The 12,251-nt window shown below is 43.3% G+C and overlaps 1 protein-coding gene across 2 annotated transcripts in view; it reads left to right on the top strand.

Annotated features, from left to right (window-relative positions):
- The window catches only part of EDAR (ectodysplasin A receptor), a gene marked incomplete at both ends in the record, with an annotated part of 65,562 nt that overhangs the window by 40,126 nt on the left and 13,185 nt on the right, over positions 1 to 12,251 (top strand). For both annotated transcript variants that reach the window (XM_084279181.1, XM_084279182.1), the window contains 2 exons: positions 351 to 532; positions 6,613 to 6,698. In XM_084279181.1, coding sequence (XP_084135307.1) covers positions 351 to 532; positions 6,613 to 6,698 — 268 coding nt within the window. The remainder of the gene's footprint in view (positions 1 to 350; positions 533 to 6,612; positions 6,699 to 12,251) is intronic.

Genomic DNA, 12,251 nt, shown 5'->3' with positions numbered 1-12,251 from the left:
GTAGCCATGTTCCCCTGTAATTTTCTTCTCTACTCTCCAGTTTTTGGTCCACTTTCTATTTGAGCAGCAGCTGAGATAAACTATAAAAAACTATAAATAGCTAGCAGGGGGCCACTTTCAAGGAGTACGATGCTCCGGTTCCCCTTCCCCCTCTCAGGGCACAGCACACTGGGTCCTTATATCTCCCCATGGCCTTTTTAGGACAGACACTAAGGGAGCAAATGACAGACTTCTTTCCCTTGATATGACGTTGTGCCGCAAAGCCAACGGGCCAGACTATGAGTGCTCCCTTTTACTAGAAGCTGGCATGCAGCACCAGCCTGCTTTTCAGCAACTTTGTGTTGTTACAGACCTGTGGATACGGCACCAAAGATGAGGACTACGGCTGCATCCCCTGCCCTTCAGAGAAGTTTTCCAGAGGAGGTTACCAGATATGCAGGCGGCACAAAGACTGCGAGGGGTTTTTTCGAGCCACAGTCATGACACCTGGTGATCAGGAGAATGATGCAGAGTGTGGTCCTTGTCTCCCAGGGTAAGGATTTAACTGTGGGCCTTTGCTCTGCCTGAGGCACTGCCAAGTGATTTTTTTATGTTAAAAACCTCTCACAGCCTCTCTTCATATCCTAGCTGAGTGTTGGTACCTGACTGGTGAATTATGCTTTTCAGTCTCCGCTAAAACAATTTAAATGTTTCGAAAGCGTTGGTGAATTCAGTGTTTCAGAAGATGTCATTAATCTTACTGGAATCTCACTGAAGAAACAACTAGTGGGAACAGCTAGAAAAACCAAAGCTTCTGCTCTTACTAGAAGTGGGAAGGGAGCTGGTCACGTGCCCAAGCAGAGTTGTGTGGTACCATTTTAGATGTTCTAAGAAATCCAGGTTGGCCTCCAGTTGTGGCTTCAGAGGGACATCCTCTGTGTCTTGCATCCTACAAACAAGCACCTTGGATACCATGTAGGGTCCATGCTGGCACTACAGCATGTTTAGGAACATAAATTATCTCCTCTCCAGATGTGACCAGCTGGCAAATTTGTCAGTAGTTGACAGCATTAGCTAACATAGCTGTTTGGTCAGATTCATAGAGGTGTTTTAGACTCTCAGTGTCCTTTCTAGAGCTGCTTATGTGGATGCTGTGCAGGTGTTCAGAGTCAAAACAAGTTCCAGGGCTGGCTGAAGAGGCTTAAAATAGGTGCTGTGTATTAAATTCATCTTTTAATGGCCTCCTACACTCAGTGGAATTCTGATAGTAATGGTGAGAAAGCAATTGGTGCACTGAATATGTTAGCAATACATTCTTGACCATATTACCTTTTAAAGTCTGAAACCCTAAAGTATATTTGCTTTCTCAACTTTTTTTTTTTTTTTTTTGGTAGGGTAAGTAAATACTTTAAAACACAACCTCACCTTACAGGCCTTTTCAGTTTTCTGCCAGGGTGCCTCTTTGGTTCAGAAACATAATTCCTACTGACATTTGGCTTTTGTGCAGTTTGCAGACACTGCATAACCCACACTACTCATATAGTACAGGAAACTCTGTCAAAGAGGCCCCACGAGGCTCCAGGTTTATTATATCAGCAAGCCTGTGTGAAATTTTCACAGTTTACAAATAAAAAGAAGGACTTGTCTAGCTGCCAACCAAGCAAACTGATGGTGTGATTTGCAAAGAGCTCCCTCTTGACTTCCCCTCATACATCGTAAAGAGCACGAAAGTTAAATAGTGGCCTCAGTTGCTGTTTTGCAATTTTCTGTCAGGACTAATGAGGTCACCCAGGTGGGAGAGGGGTGCTAGCTGAAAAGAATCAGCTTGTGCAGCTGGTACTGTGTGGGGAGTAGTCTCAAAACACCGTGTTTGCACAGGTGTAACCTGTAGCAGAAACTGGCCTTGTAGGAGTCTGGCTGTGCACAGCCCTGCCTGTGACTCCCAGGTCCTGGGATAGCTTGGCGAGGTTAGCAGTTAAGGAGAAACACACTCTTGCTCCAAGCTTGAAGAGATTAATATCTCAAGATAAATTAAATGTGGGCTAAAAGAAGCTCTGAAGCTGCCTTGACTCCTCGTGAGACCCAAGAGGTGACTAGTAGGTGAAGGGAGGTTCTCCTGCCCCTCTACTCTGCCATGGTGAGGCCTCATCTGGAGTATTGTGTCCAGTTCTGGAATCCCCAATTCAAGAGAGATAGGAAAATAGTGGGAAGAGTCCAATGAGGAGCAACGAGCATGATTAAGGGACTGGAGCATCTTTCTTATGAGAAAAGGCTGAGAGCTGGGTCTGTTCAGCCTGGAGAAGAGAAGGCTGAGAAGAGATTTGATTATTGTATATAAATACCTGAAGGGTGGGTGTCAAGAAGATTTCTTTTCACAGGTGGTGAGTGATAGGACAAGGGCATAAACTAGAACATAGGAAATTACACCAAAATATGAGGAAAAATTTCTTTACTGTGAGGGTGACAGAGCACTGGGACAGGATGCCCAGAGAGGTTGTGGAGTCTCCTTTGGAGACTTTCAAAACCCACCTGAATGTGTTCCTGTGTGACATACCCTAGGTCAACCTCCTTGGCAGTGGGGGGGTTGCACTAGATGATCTCCAGACGTCTCTTCCAACCTCAACGATTCTGTGTTTCTGTGTGATGGTGGGGCAAACGCAGAGTCCCTGTGTCAGAGAGGAGCTGGCGAGCAGTGCCAACCGACCAGCCACCTTTCCTCATTCTCCTGGTGGCGCGGGGACAGCCAGGCACCTGGGGGAATGGCAGCCACCACCAGACCTTTCCCTTGCCTGCTCTGTAAACCTCAAACAGCCCCTGACTCAATGTGAGGGAAAAAATTAAGGTTTCCACTTCCAAGGTCTGCAGCACACACACTGCAGTCTGTATTTAGGGGCATCTCATCCCTTTGCTTTTTTTCTGCAGCTCAGAAAAGCAGCCTGAGGAAACAATGAGCGTGTGGCACATTCTGACCAAAGGTTTTTAGACAAAATACCAATGACGTGGCACCTTTTCCTAGTGGTTACATGTGCCTTTCTGTATTATTTTCCTTATAATAAGTGCTGGATAATTATATATTTTTCATTCTATTTTTTCCCTGGTGTTACTGATGATCAGCCTTAAGGAAGAAAGAAACCTTTGGAACAAGAGGTTATCAACCACCTAATTGTGTCCAGGTTCCCTTACATATAAAATAGCAATAACACTATTTATCAAGCTCACAAAAAGCTTGCAAAACCATGACCAGGGGACAATTTGAAGGCCTAGCTCCAAAGCTGTGAGCCTCAAAACAAAAGTTCAGCTGCTAGTGAAGTCTGGAGGTGCCTAGATTTAACCTCCTGGGACACAGCAGACATCATCCTCTACTCCTGCCCAGCAGCTTTTCCATCATGTTAAATAGGACAGATCAAGAATGTGGAAATCAGGTGCAACCTGGCAGAGAAGGGCCTGGGGGTGTTGGTTGACTGCAGGCTGAATATGAGCCAGCAGTGTGCCCAGGTGGCCAAGAAGGTCAATGGTGCCCTGGCTTGTATCAGAAATAGCGTGGCCACGAAGTCTAGGGAGGTGATTGTGCCCCTGTACTCGGCATTGGTGAGGCCACACCTCGAGTGCTGTGTCCAGTTCTGGGCTCCTCATCATAAGAAGGACATTGAGGTCCTGGAGCGTGTCCAGAGAAGGGCAACCAGGCTGGTGAAGGGGCTGGAGAGCAAACTTTACAAGGAGCAGCTGAGTGAGCTGAGGTTGTTTAGCCTGGAGAAGAGGAGGCTGAGGGGAGACCTTATCACTGCCTACAATTACCTGAAAGGAGTTTGTAGAGAGGTGGGTGTTGGTCTTTTCCAGCCAAGTGACAGGTGATAGGACGAGGGGAAATGGCCTCAAGCTGTGCCAGGGCAGGGTCAGGTTAGACATTAGGAAAAAATTCTTTACTTAAAGTGTTGTTGGGCATTGGAACAGGCTGCCCAGAGAGGGGTTGAGTCACCATCCCTGGATATATTTAAAAGATAGGTAGATGAATTGCTTAGGGATATGGATGGACTCAATGATCTCAAAAGCCTTTTCCAACCTAGTGATTCTACGATTCAAATGATTTCCCTCAATGGGATGATCCACTATGTGTTTTTGGGGTGTGATTGAGATCCTACCCAAGTAGGATCAGCCACAGTGGGTCAGAGCAAGGGTTCCACTCGCCTGGTTGTCTGTCTTCAGCAGTGGCCATAAGTGCAAGCCCACAGAGGAGTAAGAACAGGGCAAGCATTATATGATAAGTCCCTCCCATGCTGTCCCAGCACCTATTTTCAGCTCAGAGTAAGTCCCCGGTATCCTTACTAGATGGAAATGTAAAGGTGGCATTTTCTTTTGAAATGTAGTCAGGGATACCTCTCCTATGGACACATATATCTTTCCCCTTTTGATGTGTTTGTCCACAGTTACAGCAAATGCAGACTCAATTCTCATCTCTGAGGTTCTTTTGAAAGAAGGAATGAGCTCCTTTCTTCTGTTTTCTGAATGAAAACATTTAGCTAGTGGAGTTCTGATGAAGCCAAGTGTCTCCCTGCAATTCTAGATAAGGCAGCAGCTGCCTCCAACTATGTGCTTATCAGCTCCCTGTTGTCCCTCTGCAGGATGTCCCCTGATAAGAACAGCTTCCCCCCACCAAGGTTACAGGTGACCAGGTCCCTGCTGGCAGGTTGACCTAAACCCAGAGCCAAGTCCCTGAGTGTGACATGACACCAGCAAGTTTAGTCCAAGATGAGCAGGATGATGAGCAGGAAAACACCTGAGTTGGTTTTTCAGTCTAGCCTTTACTCTTGGATTTTTCCTCTAACACCTCAAAGCCTGAGATTGGTAGATGCTAATGAAAGACAAATAGCAAGTCTCTCAGTGGAAGAGTAACACCATGAAAATTTATTATTTCATTACTTGGTCACTTCTTCTCTGCTGTTACCCATATAAAGGGATCAACGATTTACAACATTGCCTTCAGTACTTGGTGCATTGCAAAGTAGCCAGAAACACAAATCTGTTGCTAGCACTTCATAGGGGTAAATCATTCATGCTTGCAACTGCAGAGCTTCCTACTCATGTGGGTGAACAGTTGCTTGCTGTGAGCATCCTCTTCAGTTTTCTGTACGCGTCTTCCATCACTCTGCATTGTGGCGAAACCCAAGAAATATTCCACCAGCTTGCTTTAATTAACTGTCAGAAGAGTTGTTTGTCTTTCCTAAACCACTGTGTCTATTACACTGAGGATTCTAACTGTCCTGTATCTTTCCTTATAGATTTATATGTATCTTTGGCCTGCCTTTTTTTTTGTGTGTGTGTGTGGTATGGCAGTCATTCCCTCCTTATTTATTAACTGCTTCACAAGCTAACATTATGCAGGCCCCCATAAGAGAGGAAAGATGAAGTTTGGCTCTGGAGAGGAGTGGCAGATAAGGCCCAAGGGACATTCAAAGTGAAGAGTGAAGGTGAATGTTTTAAAACCAGTAAGAAAGAAGAGGAATCATGTTCCGTTCACCTGCTCTCCAAAGTACCTCCATCTCCCATCCATCCCCCTTTGCACATACTCCATTTCCTGGACCTTTATCTCCTATTTGTAGGCTGGCTAATTCATTAATGGCCAACTGATTTTGATGGTGGAGTTCTGATGTAATTCAGCAGTAATTTCATAACAATGCATACACACACTGTCCAGAAAAAAGCATACTGTGTACACATACATGAGACCAGAAAACAGATTCCTCATAACATAGGATGTTTTATTATACTGGATACCGGTCTGCATAGAATGGATGACAAATGTATTAATTTCTTCATTGAAATCTCTAGTGATTTACAAGTGATTCGTAAAGACATATCTGTAACATCAACTACGTATGATTTTGAGGTGATTTGCTTAGTAGGTTGCCTGTGGATCCAATTCTTGCATAACCAATTACCTTTTTCAACACTAACTTTATCTAGCAGCCCAGAAGTTCGAGTTGTAAAAACCTTTTCTTCATGCTGTAATTCCACTATCAAGGGCTAACATAAACTATAAAGCAACAAAGTAAAAAAAAAAAAAACCAAACCAAAAAACCCTCCCAAAAATAAAAGCCCAACATGCAAACCCTAATCTGTTTTTCCCTGTGAGGGTGGTGCTTTCCTGTATTTTTTTTGAACTCAGATTTGGCTCTGATTTGGCTCTAACGTTAAGGAGATTATTCTACTGGTGCTTGTGAAGAAATTTAGCCAACCGTGTCCAACTGGTGGTCTTGCCTGGAAGATTACTGCTTAAAAAAATAACGTTCCCTTATTTTGAAAAGTCTTCTTTCTGGGCATGCTGTAAAGTGCAGCTTGAACTCAGCAGGGAGAGTAATGTTGTTTTAGGCAATGATACTGCTTCTTGTCATGTAGGCTTGATGGTTGATTAATTGCCTTTTAGGAGGAAAGGAAGAAGAGAAACACTGTGTCTATTCAGGCAATTTTAATTTTTTTTAAAAAAAGAACAATTGTCGCATCAAATTGCTTATAAAAGTGGCAGGGATTTTTTTTAAAAAAATGATTTTATCTCAGTATAATTGGTTGCTGCTGAACCGTGCTCAGTTGTAGCATATTAATTTACACTGTTTTGCCTCATCTTGCCCTTCATTTCAGTTACTACATGCTGGAAAACAGACCTCGCAACATATACGGGATGGTTTGCTACTCATGCTTGCTGGCACCTCCTAACACCAAGGAATGTAAGTGTTCCACAGTTTCTATGCACTTCATCTGGTTTTGACTTGGAATAATCTGGAAGCTCAATATGAAGACTTCCAGTGATGGTTATTATATTCAAACAATAAATCCATCTCCAGTGAAGCAATTTCTGCTCCCACCTAGCCTTGCCAACAAAGGGAACAAATGCTGAACATTTGGGGAGAGATAAGAACCTTTGATTCCAGGACCTGCTCTTGTTCAGTTGTGCTCCTGTTTTCATCAGTTAAGACATCCCATACAGGACTTATTATGGTTCCTTAACCTGTAGGTATAGGAAGTCACAAATCTGTGTAATCTTTTTTCATTCAGTTTTAGTTCAGCATGGAGAAAACATGGGTCACTTTGCAGATCCTACTAAAGGTGCATCACACCTTTTCATATCCTCTCTCCTCTATGGGCAGTATGCTTTCCCCTTTATGAGTAAAGAAAGTGAGAAAAAGAAAAGGAAAAATGAGGTTCTGTCTGAATGAACAAATTATTTTGCACTTGGTCAGACAATCGGGAGAAGATCTGGAGAAACAGCTTTTTAAAAAAAAAGGCCAAAAATGGCCCAAGAGAAACCCGATGCATCTAAAACCAAAATCCTGTCCATGTTCTGTTCTTTTAAAAGCCTTTCTCATGAAAAAGAATTGAAATACTTTTCCTGCTTGATTTGAAAGCAAAAGTTAGCACAGAAGCCCCTGAGCACTTATTTGTGTACATAAATAGCAATTACTTAGTTCAGATGCTGCTGAACTGTGTATCGTCAGTGCTGTGTAAGCCACTTCAAAGGAGGAGAGGTCGTTCACAGCTACCACCTCTCCTAAAGTGCAAGAGCTCAGATGAGCCAGAGGATAATTAATGACCATCTCACAGTGCTCCTGGTGAGTGGTAGCAACCCGGTTGGAGGCAACTCCCTGAACTGTCTGGATGCAAAGTGGCTGATCCGTTGTACAGCCGCAGCTCCCCCTTGTCTGCAGGAACCCACCTGGTTCTGAGACCCGTGAGGGCAGAGCAAATGTGGTTTTGTTCTGTATTGGGAGGTGAGTTAAGGATGCTTGGGAGGACTCAAATGTGAGTAGTGGGAAGAAGGTGGAGAGGTAAGCAGAAACATGATGTTAGGAGCCTTGGTGGGAGATGATCTGGTAAAAGGATGTGGACACATCATCTTCATGCCTGTGCAGGCTGGTTGCCCTGCTGGTGGGAATACAACCATGCTGCTAGCCAACAGCCAGAAATGAATCACTTCCTCAGCTCTCACAGTCTGTGTCTCCAACACACGCTGAAATGGGGGGTTAGTAGTATCAAGTATGTTGTATCTTACTGATTAGGCAAAGAACTACCAGAAGATCTTACAGCTATTACTCAATTCAAAAACCAAATCTTTGCCTTTTTGTGGGATATCTGACATTTATAATAATGGGCTTAGTCTCTGAGAGGAAAGTACGAATCGCACAACTGATTAACCACATGCAATTTTTGACTTGACAAACAGAAGAATAAAATACATATTATCTTTGGGAGAAATTTAGGCAGGTGCATAAACTATCAAATTGGTACTAAAGTAGGAGAAAACATTAGTCTAGAAAGAGTAAACATTACCATTTTAATCAAGTCTGTGAAACCAACTGTTTGATTACAAATGTTCAAAAAGTGGGAAAGCTTCTTAAAATCCACATCCCTCAAATCACTAAGCTCAGGTAATTTGGTTTACGATGTCTAAACCTCTGGACCTGGTTTGGAATTGCAGCTCCCTAATTCATAGGCAAGAATTTGTACTCCAGATGGAAAATCACCCTTGCTGCAGGAACCTCTTGAAAGGCTTAGCATTGTTGTGTCAGGCAGCATAAAATTTGGTATTAGCAGTTGATCAAAAAGAAATGCTCTCTGTCATATGTTTCATTGTCATCAGATGATACCAGTCAGAGCAAAGAAAAGGTGTCATATCTGCATGTTTTTTTGAGGTTTTCAAGTTGACATGAGCATGCAGCTTCTGTCATATGAAGGACAGTGTCAGCTCTTTGGTAGGAATGGTTCCTCTATGCAGAACTACTTTTGCATGATGGTGCCTCTTTCTCACCCCTCTGGCTGTCATGGCAGAGGAGGTCCCAGAATGAGAACTCCAAACAGACACAAGGCATCTTCTGTTCCTTTCTTGAGACTTCAAGATAGCACTGAACAGCATTCAGGATCCTAATCCCCAGCCTAAAGGGGTGCCTCTCCCTTACAGCACCTTTTCTTCAAACACCTCGGCATATGGCACGCTGCTGGAGAAAGGTGATGCAGTGGGTTGCAAGGAAGCCAGCGTGGCAGATTACTCACAAATAAGAAGCTGGGGGAGGACAAGCTCTGGCTTTACACTTCTAGATAGAAAAATGAAAGGAGATAAATCTAAATTCAGACCTTCACTAGGTGAGAGACAGGATTGGAGGACAGCCCTAGCTGTCCAAGTACCTTGCTGGGGAAGTGCCAGGCCTGCATGTTACAGGGGGCTGGGAGAAGATGGAAGTAGGGTATGTGTGCTGCTTCATGGAAACCTGCTCAAAGAATTTGCCTGATGACACATTTTATCTGGCAGAAAAGTATTTGGGTTTGATCAAAGGGTAAACAAATAGCTTTCAACTCCGGGAGCCTGCTGTGCGACTTTCATCTCCTACACAGTCAATAAACCTTGAAACGACTGAGGAAACAACACGAACACCCCATGTCCCAGCATCTGGAAATATTAGGGCAAAAAGGACTAGAAGTGAGAAAGAAATTCCCTGATGGTCCTGTGTCACCTTTTTTTTTTCTTTCCCCCCACCCCTCCTCCCCACCTGAGGGACTTAAGACATAAATACCACAAAATAGCATGGAAAAGAGGGGGAAGAGAGGGAGACATTTCATGAGGTCAGAGATTTAATTGAGGCAAACATATCACCAGGTTACGGTGTTGAAGCTCTCCAGACTGAACAATGGGAGCAATAAAGTTCTGCAGTTTGGGAAGAATAGCAGGCCTCAGCGGCAGCTTGTGAGCCATGAGCATGTACATACACGGAAGGGGCTGTGTGTATGTGAGCGTAAGGATGTGTGTTGTGTACGAGGAAAGCTTTTTCTTATTGGAAAAAGAGCTGACATCACTATGAAGACTGCAATTTTTCATATCTTGTGCACTGTGAATCACCTACATAAGACTTAGGGGGCTCTCAGCATGCAGCTCCCCCATGTCTCCTGGATGGGAGCCTCAGGACTGGTGTGCTAAGCACAGAGGAGTGCAATGCCAAAATATCAAAGATGTGAGACCTTCCTTTGGCTGTGAATGAAGCAGATCACGAGCCATCACTGACCTTTGCTGACAGAAAATTGATAAACAGCAGGATCGCAAAACGTAGGGGAGGGACGTTTCCTACGCAAATCGAAGAATGATGGTAATGAGCATCGAGCTGCTTTAAGATGTGGCTTCCCACAGTTAAAGGAGCTGGATTTTCTGTCAACACCTCTGGAACTGGAGTCACTTGAGGCCTCTGACTACAGAGGCTGTTTTGTGTTGTGGGTTTTCTTCTTTTATCCAATGTAAAAGTTTATGTAAAAGACAGAATATTTTAACCTACTCGGAGTCTCTCTGGTAGTGAGGTGCAGTTACTGCTGGAAGAGATTTTGTCTTTCAGCAGCTACAACTCAGTTTATGTAAAGTAATTCTACTCTTCAGTCTTTGATAGTAGCCATTCCAGGTCAAAAACGATGGAGGAGAACAAAACCAAACCTTCCTTCAAAAACTTGAAAAACATTTTCTTTCACCTTGTATTTACACAGTTACACCAAATCTGCAAATCCTTTTCCACTCACAGATAATTGATCTAGAGAAATTTGACAGTTCATCAAAGGTTTTCTTTGGAATCTACTGTATATATTTGTAACTGTGCATGGGCATGAAACACTGTTATTTCCTCTCACCTTTTTTGCTGGTTGTATGTACAAAAATAGATGCAGTAATGAACCTGTGTAAGTTTTTAAGTCTAACACCTACTGATGATGGCTTAGGAAAATTAAAAGGAAAAAAGAAAAACAAAGATCCACGGAAAACATAGGCAGTCGAGTTATTTTTGAGTTACCAGAGAACAAGTAGCATCTAGAAACAGAAAAGATCATTTTTATTATTGCATCCTTAGAACTTCAAAAACAACTAAACAGATGAGATGGAACAATTGACTAACAGGCTGACGGCTTGGTGTGACGAGCTGTAATCGGGGAGGGAGGTGGGGGGTCACATCCATACCCATTTACTGAACACTGAGTACTAAGTCTCCTTAATTGAAATGCTTAACACAAACAAGCCTAATGCCAAAAAACACTTGTATTAGCGAAAAATAATTCTTTCAGAGATTTTTACTTTAACTCTCCATTCTTTGTAATATCACTAATTTTCTTTCCTTGCCAGTTTTGTCCTTTTGTAATACGATCAACATCAGGACTTCTTTTTTTCCCCTTCTGTTTCAAATTATGCTTACAAATGAATAGGCTTGTTAGCTGGAGCTAACAAACTTTTCCTTCTTTCTCTTTTTTTTTTTTTTTTTTGAGTTGTTTGATCTCTGAACACCCCATTCCTCTTCACATGTGGAATGGGAGAAATGTTGAAGGCAGTGCTTTATTGTTCACTGGTGGTATGGCCTAATTCTCATCCCCTCAGGGTTTGTCTATATTAGGAAATATATAATCTTAGGACAAAATTGGCCAGCCTCAGCCATAAACCTTCAAGGGGAGGGATCTGAGAAGCAAAGATGAGGTTTGCTGGGGAAGCTGGGCGTAGGTATCACTCAGGAGGGCACCTGGTCCCAGTGCAGCTCTCCTGAAAGAAATCTCCAACAATTTGATGTTTCCACATTTGCCAGAGCTGCAGCATTGCCTGCCCATGGGAGACATTGCAAGTTTCTGCAGCATCGCTCTGCCCAGGCTCATGAGCTGCAAAACCCACAGAGCTGCAGCTTTCCACTGCCTATACAGCCTACCCACCAAGGCCCAGAGGAAATAGGAGACCGAGTCTTTGCAGGTCTGTTCGCTTCTTTCCGACACTTCTGAAGTCACCAGAATAGGGTTAAAATGGCAATTATCCCCTTCGTGTTGCACAAAGAGGTCACGACACTGAATTCCTGGAGTTAGGTTTAATTCATGAAGCGTGTGCCTGTGACCTTCCAGTAGTGTGCAATGACTGCAGCTCCCAGTGCATCTTGAGCAAAACTATAACAGATGCAAACAAACTGTTAGACTATGGCCATGGGACTCATCACCACTTCTCTGCCCTGGAAAAAAAAAAGAAAAAAAGAAAAAAAAAGAGAGAAACAGAACAGTTAAAGGCATTACAGAGAGTGCAACAGCATGAAATACTTCCTTTTATGTGTCTGGAGGGTAGGGGTTACTTACAGTGGGAATGACCAGATTTAAAAAAAAAATATATAAAATCTGGGGGACCTTTGCCATCACCCTTTTTAGGAGGCTCAATCTCAGGAATTAACTTACTTCATGTTGTTCCTGATTTAAAAACTACCTATGCTAACTGAAGTGTCTACCCATGGCTCCAG

This window comes from Gallinula chloropus (genome assembly GCF_964237585.1).
Source record: "Gallinula chloropus genome assembly, chromosome: 1".
Taxonomy (NCBI): domain Eukaryota; kingdom Metazoa; phylum Chordata; class Aves; order Gruiformes; family Rallidae; genus Gallinula; species Gallinula chloropus.
Note: the sequence above shows the minus strand (reverse complement) of the source record. Positions and strands in the feature narration are given on the sequence as shown.